Source organism: Epithele typhae, assembly GCF_022376455.1.
Source record: "Epithele typhae strain CBS 203.58 chromosome Unknown BXZ73scaffold_212, whole genome shotgun sequence".
NCBI lineage: Eukaryota > Fungi > Basidiomycota > Agaricomycetes > Polyporales > Epitheliaceae > Epithele > Epithele typhae.
The window spans coordinates 16,376-39,973 of NW_025954403.1; the positions used below are offsets into that span (position 1 = coordinate 16,376).

General features: G+C 52.7%; 6 protein-coding genes across 6 annotated transcripts; 3 read left to right on the forward strand and 3 right to left on the reverse strand.

The window, feature by feature from the left end:
- Positions 1–2,634: 2,634 nt before the first annotated feature.
- On the forward strand, positions 2,635–3,081 carry BXZ73DRAFT_83662 (uncharacterized protein; the record flags this gene model as incomplete). Its single annotated transcript, XM_048023934.1, has 1 exon — positions 2,635–3,081. One exon carries the CDS (start codon positions 2,635–2,637, stop codon positions 3,079–3,081), a length of 447 nt encoding a protein of 148 aa, XP_047870864.1.
- A 4,438-nt stretch (positions 3,082–7,519) lies between these two features.
- BXZ73DRAFT_58606 (uncharacterized protein) lies at positions 7,520–8,243 on the reverse strand (the record flags this gene model as incomplete). The annotated part of the gene is made up of 2 exons (XM_048021653.1): positions 7,520–7,807; positions 7,887–8,243. 2 exons carry the CDS (start codon positions 8,241–8,243, stop codon positions 7,520–7,522), a joined length of 645 nt encoding a protein of 214 aa, XP_047870865.1.
- Positions 8,244–8,431: 188 nt separating this feature from the next.
- BXZ73DRAFT_58605 (uncharacterized protein) lies at positions 8,432–9,265 on the reverse strand (the record flags this gene model as incomplete). Its single annotated transcript, XM_048021652.1, has 3 exons — positions 8,432–8,608; positions 8,666–8,779; positions 8,903–9,265. 3 exons carry the CDS (start codon positions 9,263–9,265, stop codon positions 8,432–8,434), a joined length of 654 nt encoding a protein of 217 aa, XP_047870866.1.
- Positions 9,266–13,107: 3,842 nt separating this feature from the next.
- BXZ73DRAFT_109112 (uncharacterized protein) lies at positions 13,108–13,746 on the forward strand (the record flags this gene model as incomplete). Its single annotated transcript, XM_048017258.1, has 2 exons — positions 13,108–13,325; positions 13,389–13,746. 2 exons carry the CDS (start codon positions 13,108–13,110, stop codon positions 13,744–13,746), a joined length of 576 nt encoding a protein of 191 aa, XP_047870867.1.
- Positions 13,747–16,680: 2,934 nt separating this feature from the next.
- Positions 16,681–21,297, forward strand: BXZ73DRAFT_83665 (uncharacterized protein; the record flags this gene model as incomplete). Its single annotated transcript, XM_048023935.1, has 14 exons — positions 16,681–17,850; positions 17,907–18,228; positions 18,513–18,713; positions 18,735–18,812; positions 18,854–19,054; positions 19,076–19,152; positions 19,179–19,246; positions 19,469–19,605; positions 19,660–19,726; positions 19,835–19,966; positions 20,166–20,276; positions 20,369–20,756; positions 20,906–20,931; positions 21,135–21,297. 14 exons carry the CDS (start codon positions 16,681–16,683, stop codon positions 21,295–21,297), a joined length of 3,141 nt encoding a protein of 1,046 aa, XP_047870868.1.
- Positions 21,298–21,565: 268 nt separating this feature from the next.
- On the reverse strand, positions 21,566–23,532 carry BXZ73DRAFT_83666 (uncharacterized protein; the record flags this gene model as incomplete). The annotated part of the gene is made up of 9 exons (XM_048023936.1): positions 21,566–21,598; positions 21,817–21,870; positions 21,990–22,244; positions 22,265–22,315; positions 22,461–22,803; positions 23,069–23,258; positions 23,313–23,328; positions 23,376–23,451; positions 23,499–23,532. Coding segments are annotated over 9 exons (1,052 nt in total), but the record flags the coding sequence as incomplete, so codon positions are not given.
- Between the last annotated feature and the right edge of the window lie 66 nt (positions 23,533–23,598).

A 23,598-nucleotide genomic window follows, 5' to 3' on the forward strand; every position in this document is an offset into this window, starting at 1 on the left:
GCTGCGCAGGGAGCTATATATAGTGGTTCACATCAAAATGATACCTAGATCCATTTCTAATAGGGTAGAAGAGAAGGCTGCAAAAACCCGAACGCTTATCGGAGGATATGGGGGGTGGCTATTGGGGGATCAAAAGTGCTGTGGCTGAAGGGTAAACAGCAATCTAATCCAGAACCAGATGGTGGTTCTCCGATCGGACTTCAATCCCACTCATTGGAAGGCTATCCACACATTATAAAACAAGAACCAAGGGATTCCATCCACAATTCCCAATGCTAGCCAATGCCCCATCGACCAAAACAGGGGTGCATCCATATCTCCACCAATGCTGCTCCGATCAGCATGCTCTTGGGTTCTCTAGAAAGCTGTTTGATGCCCCTTTTGATTGATACCTAGTGCCTGATGATATTCCAGCCCTGTGCTGTGCCCCAGGCTGGCCATTTACAGGTAAATACCAGCTATTGCCCCCCATTCCAGCTGCCCAGACCAGCCCAAATGCACCATTCCAGCTATATTTACCTGCAGCTACCTATTTACCCCAATTCCAGCCCATTATACCAACCAGAATGCCCACCTGTAGCACTACCTGCACCTGGCTATTTATAGCTAGGTAGGTCCCAGTGGGTCCCTGGCATCAGTTATTACAGCCTAGGGGAGGTTCTGTCATTACAAACATCACTTTTAACAGCCCAAAAGGGCTCTGTAATAACTCCACATCACTTTTAACAGCCTAGAGGAGTTTCTGTCATTAAGAATTGCATTTTTAACAGCCCAGGGGAGGCTCTGTCATTAAAATTTTCGCTTTTGACAGCCCAAGGTGTGTGCTGTCATTAGATATATGCCTATAACAACCCAGAGGGTGTTCTGTTATTAGAGATTTCGCTTTTAACAGCCCAGAGGGTGTCCTGTCATTAGATATGTTGGTTATAACAGCATAGAAGAAGTGCTGTGATTATATATTTCACTTTTGACAGCCAGGGGATGCAGCTGTAATAACAACATGACACATACATAGTATTACAGGCCTTTGCAGGCCTGTTACGATCAATGAGGTACAAATGAATCGTTCTTTATAGGGTGGGCTCAGACTGCGACGCGTGACACACAGAAAATGCTAATCTCTGGGATTTTTGTTACTTTTCACTAGCACAGCCACTTCCCACGCATAGGTTTTCTACTTACTCCCATCACCCTAGCTCTGGGTTAGGGTCCCCCTGTAGGGTTCCACTAGCGCTGGGTTTGCACTGCTACCTGGGACCAGGGCTTCACTCCTTTCTACACTTTGTAGTGCCTATTAGTGTCTACACCTATTCAACTAGACTGAGATGGGTGCTCTTTAGGGGCTTCAGTCAGATTCTATCTGGACTACTACTATGAATATACTCAAGATTTATCGGAATTGATTCAATTTTTGAAGGGCTGCTTTCAGAAAAGTGAGGCTTCCGCAAGTTATTTGACGCCCAGTGGCTGTAGCCCCCTGCCCCTGCCTACTACACCCACATCTGCCTACTAGTAAATCAGATCAATTCTCTAAAATGCTGATTATATTTGTGAACCTAGTCCTCATAGTGGTTGATACGATTATGAAAGAGGTGCTCATTTATACATAGTGGGTGGGGTTTAATAGGGTCTACAACATATAGCTCATATGTTGTAACTGCTGTTATAAGCTCAGATGGTGTCTGTTTGGGATGATTAGAGATTCGTTAGATGTACATTAATAAGGCGGATCCGATGGTGCATGTCACGTGATACGGGAAGCAGATGTTGTACAATAGGTTGAGTAACACTAGTAGAACACTGTATGGACGGTGTATGGCTAGTTATAAGCTGGTTTCTTAACCAATCACTATATGTGTAGGTGCATTAGAACACCTCTTTGAAGGGCTACAAGACAGTATATGTTGTGTTGTGTATTGTGCATTGCAGCTGCTATACTATAGCAACTACCACTTGGCAGTGTTGACTGGGTTATAGCACTGGGACTGGGAATATGCTTATGTAATATATACCATTGGAAAGCCACTTATGAGATGTACTTGGAACAGCTTGAATCATAAGAAACGGACAAGAAATGAATGATAGGGAGTGCAAGCAATGTCTCTAGATACAGTTACCTAATAAGGTGTGTGAGAAAGCTGTTACATAAGCGCCAGCAGTGCACTCTCATCGCTGCTGCCATTCCTCCTCCTCTCTTGGGGGACTCTCATCCACCCTTCACTTCTGTTGCCTGGCTTTTGGCCAAAGTCAGTGCTTATGAGTGGGAGGATGCCCCCTCACAGTCCCTGTGCTCCTGTACCATGCCTACTTGGTGCACCAATTTAGAGCAGTGGTCTTGAGCCTGGGATGCCTGCAACATTGCCATTTTGAGTGGCCTGGTCGTTGGAGCACAGACCGAGTTCTGTGTGGGATGGATCCAGCATTCTTTTCAACTCTCTGGTAAGCTTTAGGTGTCTGTGGGTGTTAGGTAGGTATGCTTTCATGTATTTGCTCATTCCCATGGTACTTTGATGTCACTGTTAGTGATCACCACGGGTGCTCCCGTGGGTGTCAGTGAGCTCACCCGTACCCGAACCCGCAAAGTCCCGCACCCATGGGGCACGGGTGTCTAAGCTGCTGCGGGTGTTCAAAGACATGTGCGGGTATGACGCGGGTGAAGACCCGTTGCGGGTAACCCACGGGACAGTGCCGTTAGACTGGCACACAGAGGGGTCGGACCGCGCGCTGCCACGCCTCGGCGTGTCCAAGCTCGAGCTCGAGCCCGGGCAGCAGGACTGCATGCGCGACACGTACACAGAGGGGCCCGACCGCGCGCTGCGCCTCGGCGTGCGAGTCCGAGCTCGAGCTCGAGCCTGGGCAGCAGGATCACATGCGCGACACGTACGTGCGCCGCTAGTACTGCCACGCGCCGCCTGGAGAGAACGAGAACGAGAAGGCCAAGGCCCATCGAGAAAGCAGATCGACTTCCTCCATGACCACTGCACGTTCCCTGGCTCCGCACCCATCCCTGGCGAGCTCCGACCCACGAAAGGCCTCGTCCCCGGCGTGGTGTGGGCGCTGCACGCTGCGCGCTCACCATGAGGCGCCACTCGATATAACGGTACACATCGAGAACGACTTTGTGTATTGCCTAGCATAAGAAAGAAGTAAGTTTACATAACCTAGTGGACGGCTCAGTGGACGGCTTCAAGAGCGCGTCATCTCCAGAACATCCTCCGAGTGCACGAGGTCGAGCCGCGACCAGGCACCCAAGCACAGAAGTGCACGAGTAGTGTGCGCAGACAGCCTGTTGCGAATATAGGGGAGAAGCAAGCGGCCACGGCTGAAGACGCGCTCAACGTCCACCGAGGTCGCTGCTCAGCAGGACACATCAGATATGGTATTCGTGCGTGCAGCGGAAGGTGACGCGGGAGCGGGCCGCGAACGCCAATCGGAGGAGAGGGAGGGGTGGATGGGTGTAGATGGAGGTTGGATGACCTTGATGTAGTGGTGCAGAGGCGTTGCCGGCACTAGGCGCAAAGCAGACGCAGACTAGAGTCACACGAGGGATGTCTAGCCCACAAAGACCAAGTTAACATAGCTCTATATACATACAGGCAATCGAGATACTCACCTAGCCCACAAAGACCAAGAGGTCGAGATGAGGGCTAGGACACGAAGTGCAAGTGCTAAGAGAGTCCGCGATACGGGCGCTTAAGCGCGGGAACAACCTTCCAATATAGTAGCAGGCAGAGAAAAGGCAAAGAAAAGACGAAAAATAATACATAGGGCGAGTCCAGAGTCCGTTCCACGACAGAAGGATATCACGTACCGGGGATGGTCAAATAGTCCTTGGCCATACGAGCCAAGTGCGGGTAAGTCTTCTCGTGCTCACGCCACCACGAGAGAGCATCGGTAACATGCACGAGAGGAGTGGCGAGATAGCGGTCGAGCTCGTCATCGTCACCATGAATTGGGCCGCTAGCTGCCAAGAACTGAAGGCCATCAAACATGTTCTTCGGACGTTCATCCTGCAAGAGCGACAGGTAAGAAATCACGAAACGAACTTCAACACAATGAATTAGATAAAGAGACTCACTACGTCCATAGCCACCACGTCCTCCGCCTGCTCGCTTGAGCCACCGTCGCCGACGTGGTCGTGTTCAGCATTGATGGGGTCCTGATGCTTGTACACAGCGTTGTACCGGTCACGGACAACGGTCTTCGCAGTCTCGATCCAGTTGTCCGGCCAGTGCTCGGACTTGAAGTACTCCATCTTGTAGCGAGGATGAAGGACTGTTCAAATAGAATATAAGTGATCAAGATCGTACAGGATAACTAAGGAGAGAGAGGACTACTCACCCATGGCGATACGGTACGCCTCGGATGAGTCTGTGAGCGCATAGTACTTATTCAGAACCTGTTGAGCAAATCGATGGGCTTGACGAATTGCCGGATCGTAGAGGTCGCTGTGAGAGTCACGGCTGGCGGCGAGCTGCTTCATTGTAAGCTCCCGGTCAAAGACGTCCATTGCGGGGATGACTGCCGCAAGGTTGGGCGAACCACGGGACACCTGTGGTCACCACGGCTGTATTACAATGCCCCAGGTACATGGGAATAAGCTTTTGCTATTCCTGAGGGCGTTGTTATTGTAATAAACGTGGTGAGGTCTTTAACAATAACAACGCAAGGGGGTCTTGTAATAACTGGTGCTGAGGCTGTTAAAAGCAACGTGGGGTTGTTAAAACTGGCGTAGGGTTGTTAAAACCGACGTGGGGCTGTCAAAAAGGGTGCTGGGTTGTTAAAACTGACGTAGGGTTGTAAAAAAAGGATACAGGGCTGTTAAAATTGACGTGGGGTTGTTAAAAAGGGTGCAGGGTTGTAAAAATCGACGTGGGGCTGTAAAAAAGGGTGCAGGGCTGTTAAAACTGATGTAGGGTTGTTAAAACCGACGTGGGGCTGTCAAAAAAGATGCTGAGTTGTTAAAAGTGACGTGGAGATATTACAGAATGTGCCAGCCTGTAATAACTGACGTAGAAGTATTACAGAACATGCTAGGCTGTAATAACTAACACCAGGGTCCCACTGGGACCTACCTAGCTATAAATAGCCTGGTTCAGGTACTGCTACAGATGGGCATTCTGGCAGGTATAGTGGGCTGGAATTGGGGATAAACGGTTAGCTAGAGATGAGAATGGCTAAAAGGATACGTTTGGGCTGGTATAAGCAGCTGGAATGGGGAGCAGTAGCTAGTATTTACCAGTAAATGGGCAGCCTGGGGTGCAGCACAGGGTGGGGAAATCGTCAGGCACTAGTTACTTATCAAAAGAGGCATCTAATAGCTTTCTAACAAATCCAAGATCATGTTGATTGGAGCAGTATTGGTGGAGATACAGATGTACCCCCGTTTTGGCCGATAGGAGCATCTGCTAGAATCAGAACTGGTGGATGGAATCCCCTGGTTCTTGTTGTATACCGTGTGGATTGCCTTCCAATGAGTGGGGTCGAAATCCGATCGGAGAAAAACCCCTTCATTACGGAATAGATTGCTGATTACGCTTCAGCCACAGCGCTTTTGATCTCTCAATAGCCACTTCCCATATGCTCCGATAAGTGTTCTTTTTTTTGCAGTCTTTTCCTCTACTCTACGGAAAAGTGTTCTAGGTGTCATTTTAACAAGAACAGCCCTCTGTACCTTCCTGTGCAGCTGTGCACACTTGCAGACCTTTGCCTCACCCATCCATAACTACCCATTATATCACCATGGTGTCTTCTGTGTCGAATTGGCACTGCTCAAGGGCCCTAAGATATGTAAGGATCATACTTATCAGAACATGTTTGATAGTGTAATGCCCCTATCTGTCCCCCCACTTGCTCCCCCAATCCAATTATATGTGATACTCTGATAGTCTCTTGTGAAGTCGATCAGAACTCGCCTCGAACACAGCTACAAGATGCAGAAAGAACCATGTGAATCGGCCCAGAATTGGTGAAGATGTTCCATTGGAGCCCGGAATGCACCACTGGGCTACAAAGTGTGGGATGAAACCTCTTCACATAACACCCACTCAACCCTGCAAGGAATGGTACACTTGCCCCCACATGTGGCAGAGGTGCTAAGTCATATTCAATATCATCCTGAAACATGTTCCATGTGTTATTGCCATAGGTATATGTGTGTGTGTGCCCTATTTCACATTTGTGTAGAGTGAGGGGCATGGCTGTAGAACATAAAGTATACCACAATGGTCAAACAATACAACAAGAACCAGATTGATAAATGGAGCGGTTATGGATGGGTGAGGCAAAGGTCTGCAAGTGTGCACAGCTGCACAGGAAGGTACAGAGGGCTGTTCTTGTTAAAATGACACCTAGAACACTTTTCCGTAGAGTAGAGGAAAAGACTGCAAAAAAAAGAACACTTATCGGAGCATATGGGAAGTGGCTATTGAGAGATCAAAAGCGCTGTGGCTGAAGCGTAATCGGCAATCTATTCCGTAATGAAGGGGTTTTTCTCCGATCGGATTTCGACCCCACTCATTGGAAGGCAATCCACACGGTATACAACAAGAACCAGGGGATTCCATCCACCAGTTCTGATTCTAGCAGATGCTCCTATCGGCCAAAACGGGGGTACATCTGTATCTCCACCAATACTGCTCCAATCAACATGATCTTGGATTTGTTAGAAAGCTATTAGATGCCTCTTTTGATAAGTAACTAGTGCCTGACGATTTCCCCACCCTGTGCTGCACCCCAGGCTGCCCATTTACTGGTAAATACTAGCTACTGCTCCCCATTCCAGCTGCTTATACCAGCCCAAACGTATCCTTTTAGCCATTCTCATCTCTAGCTAACCGTTTATCCCCAATTCCAGCCCACTATACCTGCCAGAATGCCCATCTGTAGCAGTACCTGAACCAGGCTATTTATAGCTAGGTAGGTCCCAGTGGGACCCTGGTGTTAGTTATTACAGCCTAGCATGTTCTGTAATACTTCTACGTCAGTTATTACAGGCTGGCACATTCTGTAATATCTCCACGTCACTTTTAACAACTCAGCATCTTTTTTGACAGCCCCACGTCGGTTTTAACAACCCAGCACCCTTTTTGACAGCCCCACGTCGGTTTTAACAACCCTACGCCAGTTTTAACAACCCCACGTTGCTTTTAACAGCCTCAGCACCAGTTATTACAAGACCCCCTTGCGTTGTTATTGTTAAAGACCTCACCACGTTTATTACAATAACAACGCCCTCAGGAATAGCAAAAGCTTATTCCCATGTACCTGGGGCATTGTAATACAGCCGTGGTGACCACAGGTGCACGGGAAAAGAATTTGGTGGCGTCCTTGAAGACCTACATCAACGTGAAGGTTGTCGAGTGGGGATGCGTCAATGCAAGGGTCGCGATCGCGGAGAGAAATGGGCGCAAGGTCGGAGGAAAGGGCAGGAGGATGACAACGACCGTGAGTCACCGGATAGTAGGCCCGAGGACATGTATTTGAGCGGAGTTAGTAATCGTTGTCAGCAAGTTGAAGCTCAGCACGCACCTTCAGAACGTCGACCAGCTGCTCTGCAATCTGCCGTTCCCCGCGCATTCATCCGGAACTTGTCAAGGTCGACACCAAGGTCGCCATCTGCGCAAAACGACCGGATCGCACGCTTCATCCCCACTGCATTCACCACCATGTCGTTTGTCGACTGCCAGCGGGTGCGAACGTCTTGACGAAGCATGCGCTCGGGCAAGTTCAGATCAGCGAGGTGCTGCTTCCACGTGGGCAGGAGGATGGTGGTGGACTTGTTGACCGTCGAGGCCAGGGAACGAAGCTAGCAGATGATAACGAGGTGAGTATTGGTTCATGTAGCATATACATATGGCTTAATGACTAGCCTTAGTGAGAACAACGCGGACCGGGCGAACAGCAGCGTAGAACTCGGCGAGCTGCTCCTCGTTCATCGCAGTCGCCTCCTCCACCCACTCGTCTTCATCAGAAATATCGACAAGTCCAGGCAAGTCGTCCTCAGCGCCCTCGTCCGTGTCCTCGGCCAAGTCATCAAGGCTGTTGAGCGGCTCGTCGTCATTGTCATCGTCGACAAGGTCGTCAAGCTCCGTGTCGTCACCCTTCCGCTTGTCGTCCTTCTTTGGTGCGTCGAAATGCTTCATCAGCGCCTTGCTCACAAGCTGAATGATGTGACCAAAGCAGCGGACGTGACCTCCACCACGCGAGAAGCCGTTGAGCTCGGTCTCGAGGTGCTCGACCATCGCGTCATTGGCGGACGCATTGTCGCATGTCACGGCCAACACCTGTCAACAAGGTAAAGTCAGAAGCCATTATCGAGCATATGAGACAGACTCAAACCTTGTCATCAAGCTCGAGCTCGGTCAGGATGATTGCAATCTCGCGTACGAGGTTCAGGCCAGTATGAGACTGCAAGAGTATATTCAGGATATCAGTATGCAGATAACTGTTGATCACGCGATGTACGTACCTTCGGAACCTCGACAATGTCGAGTAGCATGCTGATGGGCTCATCGTTGTGCAGGAAGTGGACTGTAACCGCCGTGAAGGCACGGTGGTTGGGAGAGGTCCAACAATCCGTAGCGATGTTGATATGCCCATCATAGTCCTGCGTTGAGTGGGTGAGTACAGCCGCAATTGGTTGGCATAACATTCTTACACATACCCTCAGGAGACGGCCGATACGCTCTCGAGAGCGCGTGAACAACATCTGCGTATCGCGAGCCAGAGTGCTTGGTGAAGGAATCTTGAAGTTCGGGCGTCCAGTCTTCATCAAGATCTGGAAATGCTCGTCCTTGACGATGGACAGCGGGCGCGATGACTCGGCAACCCATCGGACAAACTCCGCACTGGCGCGTCACATTGTCAGTCATGGTTCAAGGCGACGAACACGAACAGCCACCCACCGAGTCTCTGCCTGCGTGAGGTGGCGGTTCAAGAAGATGACGCTGCCTTTCCCCTTGCGGGTGAAGTACGTCTTGATGTCGCTACTCAACCTCTTGCTGACGACGATCTTCCGGACCTCATCTGCAGTCATGTTGGCCTCGCGTGCGCTGTCGACAGCCTCCTGGCCCCAGCACCGGATGGCGTGCTTCTGAAGGATCCCGGTTGAGGTTGCGTCGCTCTTGTCGAGGTAGCGACGACCCTGCCACTTGCAGCTTGGGGAAGCGCACGTGAATACGTGGCAACGACGCCGACCCTTGCCGTATGCGATCTTGGGAATGGGCTCGTAGAACCCGTAAAAAAACGAGTGCCACTTGCGCATCATAGCGGCTGTGTTCACTCCTGTAAGTTCATCTTCAATCCTGTTACGTCGAAGTCCGAGTTCCGTCGGGAACGAGGCCTAGACGCCGAGTGGTTATGTCTGTGAGAAATCTCTTGATGCCGACGCGAGTGAGCACGGTGCACTATCGAGTGAACCGGCGAGCGAGCGAGGTAGAAGGCAAGCAAGAGAGATGTATTAGCACTAGGCCAGAGGGACGTAGCTAGACAAGAGGTTGAAAGATGGGGAGCGCTATGCTGCGTCGTCCCTCTTATAAGTACAAGGCCTTGAGGCCACGGTGCGCGAGAGGTGAGGTAAGTGTGCATGTACAACGAGTCCGTACGAGTCATGGTAACTGCGTGTAAGGGGGTGTGATACCGCGAGGTTGCCATGAGGTATGTGCATGTCCGAGGCGAGGCTGCGCAGCAGCATGAGGCGGGGATAGGGGTGGTATTACAGTAGCCCCTGAGGGCGCGAGGCATAGTCCATGACGGAGATGACGAGGGGAAAGGAAAAAGGGTAAGCGTACGTGTGGTGTCCGTAACATCAGCTCCCCCTCCCGTGAGGGTTGTCCCAACCCTTAGTTACCGAAGATGTCGTCGGCATCAAGGTCGGGGTCTTCACGAGGACGGTACCCGATCTGGCGAAGTCGTACGATCAGGTTGACGATCACTTCGTGGACCGTCCCTTCGAGCGACATTTCGGGTTCACCATGTAGGGGGATACCCGCACGTCGGTACTGGCTGTAGTACGTGAGGAATCGTCGCCAGTGTCCCGCGTCGATTACATGGTCGTCGACGACTTCTTCGCAGTGGGCGTTGCACCATTGCGCCACGATGTTGAGGACATGGAGCTCGAGGCTGAGGCGAATGCCTGGGGCCACGTAGGGGAGAGCTGTGGCGATCCTCAACTCGATGTTCTCGGGCGAATACTGGACTGGCCAATCGAGGATGTACACCCCGATGAAGTGGTTGGCGGAGAGATAGCCGCGGAGGGCGTAGCGACTGGTAGCTCCCTCGAGGCGAAACGGCCGGGCCACGGGGTTGTAGGCGCGTAGGAGCTCCATACGCGGGGCGTTGTTCTCATCCTCGTGGTCGCTGGAGGAGGCTTCTCCTCCTTCCGAATCCGCGTCGTTGCCCATGTCGTCGTTGTCGTCATACGGGGGTGGGGCCTGGGCCGGGACGACAAGCTCGTAATGTACCTCATCGTCTGCGTAGTGGTGGATCGTTCGTACGTCCAGGGATGGTGTGGATGGCGTCGGGGTGGAAGGGCGAGGAGGTGGGGTCTGGGATCCGCGAGGTCCAAGGGCGGCGATCATGTCGGACAAGGTAAGACCTGGCGTGGGAGTGGTAGGTTCCTCGTCGTTGTCTTCTTCTTCCACGGGTGACCCCCATTCCACGGCCGAGCTCTCCATACCCATCCATCCTCCTGCGACGGCACGTGTCCGGTATTCCTCTTCCTCCCAGGCGGCTCTGTTGTGTTCGGCTTCGGCGGGGGTGGGTGACGCTTGTCCATATTGCGTTACGATTAATGAGGTACGAATGAATCGTTCTTTATGGGGTGGGCTCTGGCTGCGACGCGCGACACCCTTAGTGCGACCCGTGGGAATAAATTTTCAGACTCCTATTACTCTTCACTAGCACAGCCACTTCCCACGCATAGGTTTGCTACTTACTCCCATCACCCTAGCTCTGGGTTAGGGTCCCTCTGTAGGGTTCTACTAGCGCTGGGTTTGCACTGCCACCTGGGCCCAGCGCTTCACTCCTTGCTACACTTTGTAGTGCCTGTTAGTGTCTATACCTATTCAACTAGACTGAGATGGGCGCTCTTTGTGGGCTTCAGTCAGACTCTATGTGGACTACTACTATCAATATAATCAAGATTTATAGACATTGATTCGATTTTTGAAGGGCTGATTTCAGAAAAGTGAGGCTTCCGCAAGTTATTTGACGCCCAGTGGCTGTAGTGCCCTGCCCCTTCCCATTGCACCCACATCTGCCTACTAGTAAATCAGATCAATTCCCTAAAATGCTGATTATATTTGTGAATCTAGTTCTCATAGTGGTTGGTACGATTATGAAAGAGGTGCTCATTTATACATAGTGGGTGGGGTGCAGAAGGGTATACAACATACATCCCATATGTTGTAACTGATGGTATGAGCTCAGACAGTGCGCGTTTTAGGTGATTGTGAATGTGTTATACTCATCTATTATAATGGGGTATTCCATGTACACCCAGATGCCAAATCTCACTGTGTTCCTTCAAGTTGTTCCCATGCTGGAAATCTGACCGACTCTGCCCATACGTATATTGAAGTTGTTATATCTCAAGCAGTTCTTGGACGCATCTCACGAAACCTGGTGCGTCCTAGTGTATGTTTTAATGCGCATCTAAAACGCCTAAGTGCGCTGTCTAATGTTCTGGTACACTTGTTTCGATTTCCCACCGACTCAGCCCAGGCATTCATTGACATTGCTATATCTCAGGCAGTTCTTGAACGCATCTCTCCAACTTTGCTGCGTCATAATGTGTGCTTCAATGCGCACCTATCGCGCCCAAGTGCGCTGTCTAATATGCCAGTATGACGGTTTCGATTTCTGGTCGAGTGAACTGAATGAGGTGTTATGTACGCTGTATCTCAGTCATTTTTCGTCCGATTTGGACCAAACAAAGTGCATTGGATTTCAACGGTCTGGGCGTATATACTTGCTCATTTGCGCATAGTTTCGTCGCCCCGTTAAAATTCTCGAAATCTGGGCCAAGTTGACTGAGTGAGATGTTGTACATGCTCTATCTCTGTCAGTTTTGGGTCGTTTGATATGAAACAAAACGTGTTCGACTTCTATTGTCTGGATGTACTCACATGCCAAATATCGTCTGATTTCGTGGTCTTCTTCCTGTTCTGTAAGCCTGCTTGAGAAGTGCGCTCTTACGGGCGCTTACGGGCGCTTAAACGCGCGTAGAGCTGCAGGACCTTATCTCCACCCATCTCTATCTCCTACCATCATCTCCTCCTCTCCCCAGACCACTCTCTCTTCCATCTGCATCCTCTTGAGTCACTATGGTACGCAAGCGCAAGAGCAAAAGTCTTGGATCTATTAGTGGTGTGGAAGGCAGTCAGCTCCCTCAAAGACTGGTACTGGTGATAAGGCATGGGTGAGCAATCTACACTCTTGAATCTGCCTGCATTGACAAGCCACTAGGCCCTGGCCCTGCTCAGAGAGGCAAGAGGAAGAAACCCTCTGAGCCTAGCAAGCCAGTGAGTATCATATCTCTTCCTTCTGCATTCACCTGAATCCTGCCAAGCACATCCCCTCTGAATACAATGTTGCACCCATCCCTCCCAATTTTCTTGACCCTGACCAGGTCATTTATGATGAGAGGGCTGTGGAAGAGGCATTTGAGGATGGTGTGAGAAGGGGCGAGGAGGTTCTGAGATATGCACCACGGTTCTTCATCCTCTCTCTCTGGATGACCTCCCTACCCCTACACACAACAAAGCTGTCAAGGCTCAGAAAGAGCAAGAGTGGGACCAGAGGAAGCCTGCAGCTGCCACCCCTTTCACTTGCATTATCACAGATGATTCTGGGAAGACCATTCTGGCTTACCTTGGAAGAAGGCTGATCACTGTGAGTTCTCTCTTTTGTTCTGCACACATTACTTATAACCCTTGTAGGAGAATCCTGACATCTCTCCAAAGCCTATCTCTGAGTTGTATGAGGGTCGTACAAACAAGATTTGGTCACCATCCGGAAGCAGGGGGAACTTGAGGTGGTTTCTGATGGTCTGAGTGTGAGTTTCTAATTTCTTTCTGTTTCTTTCTCTAACTATTTCCTAGGTGGATGAGCAGCTCGAGTACCTCAAGGGGCTGCAATATCTATCTGGTCACATTCAACCTAGTGTGCCAGATAGAGATCGTCGCCACGATCAGCCTCGGGACAAACTTGATTCATACATCCATCGCTACCCTGCCAGCTCCCCTGAAGAAGACCGACCTGGTGAACGGACTGGGGCAGCACATCTCAACCACTGCTGGCATATGCAGGGTCATCCTCGAGGGGTATGTTTTTTCTCTCTTGTCTGAGTTCAATTGTGCTGACTTCCCATAGATGCTTTATCCTAGCTCAGACCTGTGCATCGAGCGGGACCTCAAGACACCCAAGAAACAGCCCTCTGATGCCCATGAACGAGTTGAGCATATGATGCAGTTCTACACTCTCACCGCTCGTGTGGCTGCCATTTTTGCTGGTCTGTTCAAGGCTCTCTTTCCCGAAGAGTACGTCAAGTACAAGGCTGCCTTTGACGCTGGGAGCTGGATTCCACACGACCCAGGGCCCTGGCTAGGGCGGGTCATCGTGTGGAAGCTACAAGTTCAGCTACACTGGGACGGTGGTGATGGAGGTCCTACTCTCACCTGCCCTATGGGTTACTTCAACGGGGGTGAGATGGAGTTTCCTGACCTAAACACCATTTTGCAGTAAGCTTGAGCTCTCTGCCATGTGATCTTGCTAATCAGATTTGAGCAGATATCGTGCTGGAGACATTATCATTGCTTTGGCAGGCCAAGTGGCTCACAAAGTCACAGAGTGGACGAACGCTGGACAGATAAACGGCCAGAATCTCTCACCTGAGGAGATTACCAAGCATAAGCGACCTGACTGGTTCAAGTGGGGAAGAGTCTCAATTGTGCTCTTCACGAAGCAGACACAGCTCGACATGCTGTATGACAAGCCACTCAGCTTCTTCAAGAACCACAGAGATCATCATGAACTCCCTGACAAGCCTTGTTCATGTGGGTATGAGGTGTGTAATGAAGAGTTTGCTGAGAAGGAGGAGAGGGCAAAGGAGAAGAGGCTGCAGAAGGGAAAAGGAAAGAGACAGGAAAGAGGTCTTAGTACAAGACATGTACTTACAACAGATTGAGCTGTAAAAGATCTGTATTGCATATGGAGAAGCAGACAAAGCAAGAATGCTATGAATTCAGCAAGAAAAATGCAACATCGTTGATAGAGATCACACATGTGTAATGGGGTGCAAGCAAATATATTGGTAACACTAGTGTACAGACTACAGACTACAGATAAAGGTGTTAGTTGGTGAACATGGGTGCTGGCAGTGGGTGTGGGCGTGGGCACTGACAACGTGGGCGAGGGCGGACGACGCGGGCGTGGGCGTGGGCGTGGGCGACGACGTGGGCGGGCGACGCGGGCACCGACGACGTGGGCGACGATGGGGGGTGGGCGTGGGGCAAGGACAAAGCCCCCCGGACATGTCTTGCACACATCTGGGGCCCAAGGAGGCTCTGGGGAGGGGGACGGAGCAGTGCGGGGGAGGGAGGGACTGGGCACTTACCGAGGGACAACGGCCTCAGAGGGGCGCGAGTTGTAGGAGTTGAGGGACAGGCAGGCGGCAGAACGAGGGCAGGCGGTCGGCAGGATGAAGGTGGATGGGGTGGGATGAGGGTGGAGTTGAGGGAGCGGGACAAGGGGAAGTGGGAGGTGGGAGGTGGGATGGAGAGGTGGGTGCCCAACGGCGTGGCCACAGAGGTCGCTGGGCTGTGCTCAGCGTCTCAGTGAGCGCCCGAATGGGGCCACGTCAGCGGGCGCTTGCGGTGCTTTTTACGACACCTGTGCCCATCTCCTCCCTCTCCCTTACCACCACCCTCTCCTTCTCCCCCTCTCCGCCCTCATCCGCCCTCAATTCCTACAACCTGCGCCCCTCTGAGGCCGTTGTCCCTCGGTAAGTGCCCAGTCCCTCCCTCCCCCGCACTGCTCCGTCCCCCTCCCCAGAGCCTCCTTGGGCCCCAGATGTGTGCAAGACATGTCCGGGGGGCTTTGTCCTTGCCCCACGCCCACCCCCCATCGTCGCCCACGTCGTCGGTGCCCGCGTCGCCCGCCCACGTCGTCGCCCACGCCCACGCCCGCGCCCGCGTCGTCTACCCTCGCCCCCACCCACATCGTCTGCGCTCACCCGCGTCGTGCCCACGCCCGCGTTGGTGCCTGCGCCCATGCCCGCCCCCTGTTGACACCCGTGTTGGTGCCCGCGTCGCCCACCCACGTCGTCACCCATGCCCATGCCCTCGCCCGTGTTGTTACCTAGTTGTATGTATTGCTTAGCTGTAGTACTATGTTATATAACTTATGAATATATCTTTTGCCATTGAGAACCTTTGGTGTGCAGCCACGTGGCCTTTGGCACCGTGGGAACTGATGACTCAGCGCCAGCAGAGGCTTTAAGCCTGCTGCCCTGCTTCTTCGACGCTTTGGAGGGTTGGCTTCATGCCTCCCTCCCATGCCTACGGGCAGCAGTTCAATAACGTGTGAAGAGGGGGGCCCCCCTCTAAGCACGGGTAGCACTGTCAGCCTTCCTCGCAAGGGAAGAGATCTGTGCGGTGCTTACCTTGAACTGTACCCTTGTGTGGGTCCCTTTTGACCCGGTAGCTTGGGGGCTCTGTTGGGAGGAGCAATGGGTTCTGGGGGCATTGGCTCTGGGGGTCATTTGGGCTCTGGGGGCTTGCTTCTTTCTCTGTTTTATGACCTTTCTCTGTCATCTCTGCCCTGGATATCATGTGAGTACTCTTGTGCACCTGTTGCTACTATCCCCTTTCTCTTTCCATGCCCTCTGATCATTTCCAGTTGCTCTGTTTGACCATAGGTGTCTTTCTTGCTGGTTTCTGGTGGAGATTATGGGTCTGGGAGTCAGGTATGGTTCTGGTGTGCTGGTGAGTCATCACTTCTCTTTCTGCATTCTGCCCTCCCTCCTCCCCATGTCTCTTATATGCACTTCTGGCAGTCTTTCTCAGCACATCTCAGTGCTCTTGAGCTGTCTCTGCTGGCTAGAGAGTGTGCTTATGTCAGGTGAGCTCATTTTGGCTGGTTTTCGCTTTTCTTGCGCACTATGGGGGCTGCAGATCCTCTTTCTTTCTCCTGAGTCGCGACAGGAGTTAGGAAAGGGGTTCTGTAGCCTTTGCGCTCTTCTGGACTTCACTAACTTGTTTTCTTCACTCCCTTTTACGTTCCCTTGGGGAACTTATGCTAGGCCGTCCTGCTGGGCGTCTATGTCGCTCTGGCTGTTACTGATTAGGCAGGTCTTTCCCATCCCTTCCCCGGCCTTCAAGCTCGCCTCAAGCTTGTTTGTTTGGTGGATTTGGAGGACTGTATGTGGTTGGGGGCCCCCTGGTTGCTTTTATTTGTATCTGTGCTTTGTATATATTGCCTGCGCCTTTGTTTTTGCGCTCTTCTCATTCTTTGTGTGCTCTGTGTGCCTCAAACTCGATTTCGTGTATCTGTGTGAATACGTGCGCCTGTTTGCAGCTGTTCTTTGCCCTCGCGCTTGACGTCTGCATGGAGACTTCCTCCTTGCCTCTTACCATCACTCAAGCTGCTGCATTGCCCATTTCCCACACCCATCTCACCATGCATCTTGTTGAAGACATCCTCCTTTCTATCTTCAAACTCCTTCCTCCTTCCTCAGCTACTACTGTAGCTCAGGCCTCCAAGCTCACATACCAACTGGCCATGCCCACTGCACTCTCTAAGATCCATCTACAAGACTGGTGTGATTGGAACCCCACAGGCACCATTGAATGGGTGAAGTGGCTCACTTCTGCTCATCCTTACCTTCCCTACCCTCCCTGTCACTATATCAAGTCCCTCCACACCCCCTATCACTCCGATATTCTCTCCACCCACGTTTTCACGGATAAGCTCCTCAGCAAGATCCCAAATCTCTCTGAGCTTGTGGTTCTGAACACGGGGGAACAAATCGACGTTTTTGTCTGCCTTCTATTCATACCCACTTTGACCACACTCTCCATGAGCTCAGCTACCATCGACAATGTCCTCACGGTTGCTCCACTCCTTCCCGACTTCCCAAAACTCTCTGCATTCTCCTTGTCACTCCAGAGGGGGTCTATTCCAGTCGATATCACCTTCCAGGACTGGAACATCCTTCATTCTCTCATCCTTCAACTCTCCAAAGTCCCCCTTCTTGCTTCTTTATCTTTGACAGGAGACGAAGAGGAGAACGAGCATGAAGAGAAGGAGTTGGCCCATTGGGATCTCATCCAGGAGCTTAGCATTGCATCCCCTCTTCTAGACCTCCCCTACCTCAAACATCTCAAGCTCCAACAGTGGCAGCGATCCTTGGTTCCCCCTACCTCCTCTCTTCTCCACCTTTCTGTCTACTGCCACACCACGTTTGAGGTCTTGTGGGCTCACACCTGGCACGACCTCCAGACCGTTGAGATTGACTTCATGCTCGACGGTGACGAGGAGATCTTTGGCGAGAGCCCACCCATCGACAACTACAAGAATCATTCCTTCTCTCACATCGACTTCCTCGAGTTCACTCAGAAGTGGTATATTCCTTCACGCTCAGCCACCATGTACGACTTTGCAGAGTTGCCACACCAGCTCTTCCACCATATCAAGTCTTTGTCGTCCCTTTCCTTTGCCGATCTCATGTGGGACGACTGCGAAGATGAGCTCAGATGCGAGACTTTCGATGCAGCTGCCAGGTTGAAGATTAGGTCGTTGACCTTCGACCATTTCTATTATCCTGCGAATGGTTTCGAAGACATCTTGGTACGTTTTTCACTATTTTGCACTCATTTTAGACTAATTCTTATTTTCATACGTAGTCGACCATGCCCCAGAGGTTCTCTCCCATCCCTCTCATTCATCTCAGCATCAGATTCGTTCCAGATCTGTTTAAAGACCTTGCCATGGATCCCCTCACAGCGTGCAAGAGGCTAGGGCAGAAGCTGGCAGAGTTCATTCCTACCCTCATGGTTCTGGAACTGGAGGTTCTTGACGCAGATGACGATGAAGAAAGAGTCGTTCAGTGGTGGAGAATCGAGCGTCGAGAGGAGGTCCCACGGTTGGAAGAGATATGGAGTGAGGTTGGGGAGGCAGCTGTTCAGTTGATTCAGAGGAAGGCCTTCAAGCTGCAGGCTCTGGAAGGTTTGTTTTTTATTGCTCGTACTTGCGCAGACTCTGATAGTATCAACAGAACTCTTTATTACTCGGGATGTCTACTAAGCATTGTAAAAGTAAGACTTATAGCTATTAGATGGTGTCTAGTACAAGGTGTGGGCTAAGGGATAAGCCCTGCAGCATCTGGTATGTTGTCGAGAGAGACGGCGGAACGTGGGTAGGCGTAAAAAATATAGGATGGGGTGCTCACCAGGAGATGAATGGCGCACTGGCTTAAACTGTGGCACTGGGAACACAATTGAAGGGCCTAGGGCGTCCTTTGGAACACCCTGGGCTTGTTGAGGTTGTCAGAGAGGCAGTCAGACGGTGGGACGAGAAGGTCAAGGGCGGCGAGGAGGAGGAGGAGGAGGGTGGGCAGCATCTGCGCGTGGACGGCCGTAAGGCCACCTGTTTTGAGCGCAAGGTGTGGGCGATGGGTGAGAAAGGACGGGAGACACCCCCCGCCATATCTTGTACGTGGCCGGGGCTTGCAGGCGCGCTGCAGGAGGAAGGGTGGGGCAGGGTGCAGGAGGACAGGGCCAGGGACTTACTGGGAGACGACCAGCGCCACGGTCTTGAACTGCGGCGCTGGGATGCGAATTGAGGGGCCAAGGATGTCCATTGGGACGTCCTCGGTGGTTTGAGGTGGTTGGGGAGGCAGGCAAGCAGCGGGACAGGGAAGTTGAGGGTGGCGAGGAGGTGAAGGAGGAGGAGGAGAGAGGCGCGCGTACGGACAGCTGTAAGGCCGCCCGATTTGAGCGCAGGACACTGGTGATGGGCAAGGAAGGACAGGAGACACGTCCCGCCGCATCTTGTATGCGATCAGGGCGTGCAGCCACACTGAGGGAGGAGGATTGGGGCAGCACGCAGGAGAGACGGGCACAAGTAGTGATCACCACGGGTCACCCCCGGGTAATCTTGAGTCGACCTGTACCCAGACCCGTGAAACCCGGACCCGTGAGCTCACGGGTCAGGGTACGCTCGGGTACAGCGCTTACGACCACGGGTCAGTCACGTGTGACGGCCGGAGTCGGCGCTCGCGCGCAGCTTGCCAGTCGGTGACTTCTCCTTCCCCACCTCTGTTTGTTTGCTCCTGTCACCCCGCCTCACTCAAATGATCCTGCTGAACTTAAGGAGATGCAGTGGAGGTGATGTGGCGATCATCGGCTCGGTGGGAGTGTGATAAACGGGTGAGCTTTCATTACATCTTTCAATGCGCGATGTGGAGGGGCGGCTTTTCAAAACAACACGCAATGGACGTCCTTGACCACCTCTGGGCCCACCGCGAGTCCACCTCTGGCTGGCCTATTGAGAGCCACGAGGACGTTCTCGCCCCCTGGCTCTACTGGTTATCCTTCACCCCCGGTACGTCTCCCCTCCCCTTTGCGCTCTTCCCCGCGATCTTCATACCTCACACAGAAAAAATCGCTACCTGCTCGCCCGCCCTCCGCACTATGCTTGCGAATCACGTCGGGTCGTACACCATGTATGGCTTCCGTTACCCCCCTTCCTCACCCCCACAACAACTTCTGTGATTCCCTCTCCACCATGGCGACTGGGACTTGCGTGTGTGGCCCTCCCTGACCATGCGCAGGGGCAGCGGGCAGGCGTGGAGCGACCGGATGATGAGCCTGAGGGCGTGGCAGGTGAACAACTGGGAGCGGTGGACGGCGTGCCCCTCGGTGGCCTCAAGTTCACGCTCGGCTCTCTGTCCGGGCTCTAGGTTGTGAGTTTCTCGCCTTCCATGGCCTCTTTCGGCACTCACGCTTGGACGGCGTAGGACGGGGCCACGGACAGGCACACGCTTGCCGTGCACGCGAGGCTAGAGAACTCGCCATTCTCGGCCACGGCCCATCCCCTCTTCTTCGACCTCCGTGAGCACCACCGTGTACCCCCGCCCAGCCCCTCCTGCTCCGGGAGCCAAGTGATGCGATGGACGAGCTGAACGCGTACCGCGCCCACTCCTTCCTGGACGCATACGCCATCAAGCACACGGGGCGCGCGCGTGGCGGGAGGCGCAAGGTGGACATGTGGAGGTGGGGCACGCCGGAGCGGGTGTATGAGACCTGCAGGGAGGGGAGAGGAACTCGCATGCGCCGAAGACGTGCGAGATGTGCGTGGTGAACAGGGAGGAGGAGAATGCCGAGGTGCAGGCGTGGAAGGCGGAGATCTTGGCGAGGAGGGCGGTGGAGGGCGATGAAGACGAAAACACGGACCTCGACGTTGAACTAGACGGCAACGACGACAACCGCCACTCCGACCACTACCATGACCACGAGATGGACGACACGCAAGGCGGAGCGGCACATATCGACCGTGTGCACCGACAGGTCCAGGACGGGCTCGACACGGACATTGAAGAGCTCATCAACGTGGTCTCGAGCAAGGACGACGAAGAACACAAGCCGGAGGATGCGCCCTCGCGCGCGGCGAGCCCGACAGACTCGGACATGGACATCGGGCGGACGTGCTCTGAGGTCGAAGACGTCTTCATCACCGGCGAGGTTGCTTCTTTGGTCCGCTCTCCTTTGCTGACCCGTTTTCTCCCCAGTGCGCGCTTTGGTGACCTCTCCCTCCCTCCTCCTTTGTTGTCTAGTCTCCTCTTCTCTCTCCGCTTCTCTCCTCCCTTGTTATCCCCTGCACGCACGCACGCACGCACGCACAGACCCTTCCGCAATACGCACAAGCCTGGTGAGCCTACACGCTCTACGGCCGTGTCTACCCCTGGGATGGCCTTGTCGTCCTCGTCCGCGTCCAGATCCGCCAGCGGGGCGGCGGCGGCGCGAGTGGCAGCATCGTCTGTGCCCCCCCCCCCCCCCCCCCGGGTGTGAGCGGTGTGCGCACTGGCGAGCTCCGTCTCCTTCAACTTCTTCTGAACTCATTCGGGGTGGCAGTCACATATGCCAGAACGAGCTGAACCGGCGTGTCCTGGCTGCTACGCTCTCGGCCTGTGCCCGCGCTTCCAGCGCGCGCGCGTCTGCCACCGCCATGGCCCGTGACGTCCACAAGCAGGAGCGTGAGCACCTCCAGGCGCGCGCGCACCGCATGCCGTCGTGAGGTCGGCCGCGGCGAGGAGTGAGGGGACTTTCGGGTACGCTTCGCGCTCACGCGTGTCGTCATTGTCACTGCCGTACGAGACGAGGAAGCATGTACATGAACTTTGTCGCCTTCGCCTTCACCCTGTTTTGAGGTGCGTGCGGGGTGGCAATTACATCCTGCGCAGGCTTTGTGTGCGCAGTGCGCGCGGCTCTTGTTCCCCCATCCACATATGATACCTCCTGACTTGATCCACCACTATTCATTACATGTATAATGCACCCCGAGCCTACGGGTCACCACGGGTTGCCAAGGGTTCACCCTGCGGGTCGTGTATCAAGCTTGGTATTCCTGAATCTAAGCAATTTAAGCTTGTACATATGAGAGACAATAGGCGTATGGTGTGTAAGAGACCAAGTATGTATAGTAGCGCTACACTGAAGAGACAAGTACAGCTGATATAACACCATTGTCAGAGACCTGTGGCTTAACTTTGCCGTAAAAAGAGAACCAGTCAGAGGACTTTCCGTAACGACATACACTGCAAGTCTTTCCAAGCACTGAAGAGAAGATCTGGTATACAGCGTTTGCGTTCTGCCAAGGGTCCAATAGCACTATAGCATCCTTCTCATGCAAGATAACAGAACCTCTGAAGACGTCTCCATCCTGCACCTAGTCTGGATAAGTGGAAGCTCAATAAGAAGCTTGCCCACCAGGTGTACCCGATTTTCCACTCTCTCCATGTAGTCCTTCATCGTCTCCTTCTCTGTGGCCTTCTCTGTCTCCTTGCGCCAATCCTCCATCTCCGACAACTCCAGCCTTCTGAGTCGCTCTTTCGTAACCGTGTGAATGGCGGCAAGCCTAACGTAGTCCTCCCCCTCCAGCTTCAGGAGCTTCTTCGGCTGAAACTTCTGAGGGAAGTCTGCCTCCGTCTTCTCAATTGGACCCCAGTAAAGCTGACCGGGTGGCTATAGGTAGAAGAGCTCACAGTTCCAACGGGGGAGTGACTCGGGAAGGGGTTCGGAATGGGAATGGAAATCTGGGAAGGCAGAGATGGATGCAGAAGGTGTAGGTGGAGTGGAAGCAATAGAGGACTTGAGAGAGGCTGGTCTCAAAGCGATGGGGATCGGCATTGGGATGAGGGCAGAATTCAGGGTATTTGCATGACAGGTGTTCAAATGGACTTTGCCTAGTTTCTCCACATCTGCCGAGGAACTTTGACCATCTCTTGGTGGTAGGATTCCCCTTGTTTCAAACTTGTGCCATTTGTCCCTTCTGGGATTCCGAACAGCTGATCCACCGATCAACGATCGAAGCTGGGGACAGGCGGCTTCTATGGAGCTATAAAAGTGGTGGTACCGCTCCCAAAGGGCGATCAGGATGTTCCGATCCAGATATAGCATGCCTCGGTCATCGGTTTTGATGCCGCCAATCCAACGGAGAACGGATGGTGTGAGCTTGCTCAGGCCGTAGGAGGTCAAGGAGTCCCAACGAACGTCCGATACAGAGAGTTGGCACTGGCGATGACTGCTAAGGATCTGGCCAGAAGAGGTGGTGTGTGGAAAGAGTCCAGTCTCCATGATGTGTGCAGTGGATGAATAGGATGTGGTTGGAACAATGGCTGCAGTGATAGCTTCTCGATAGTCTCTCGATATTCAGATTCAAAGATCACTGTGTTCTCATTCAAGTCGATATTCAGATTCAAGAATCACGTGTTCACATTCACATTCATGCACCGAGAAGAGAAGCTCAATTCACTAGAAGAAGCACATGCCAACTCTACATCTTCTACCCAGCCATAGGCACATCTGTCTGAGATACAACTGCACTGTCCTGCAAGTCACTATCGTCCAAGCGCATACGCTTCAACACAGAGTCTGTGTCATCTTCCTCGCTGTCGCCGTAGCCGACCTTGCGCTTCAAAGACGTCTGGGAGACTTGGCACGCTTTGTCAAAGCTGCAATTGAAGCTAGATTGAAGTCCTATAATCAAATCAGCAAGCACGCTCCAAGTGAGAATCAGCATATAGCACTCACCTTCTGACAGTACGGTCTAGAACACAGATCGAACATAGCTTAGGAACAAAGAGATGTGCGAACCACTGTGAAAGCGATCTGTAGCTCAACTAGGTTTGAGATGTTGATCTGGTGAGGCTTGATCTTTGTGTATGTTGCCCTAAACAACGTCAGCTATGGTTGGCTTCATAGCAACCTGGCACGTACTTGGACTCCTTCATTGTACGCTCCCAGTACTGAACTGCATTGTCGGTAGTGTGAACATGATCACGCAGAGCTGGTCGGAGAACATTGAAGGGGTCCACGA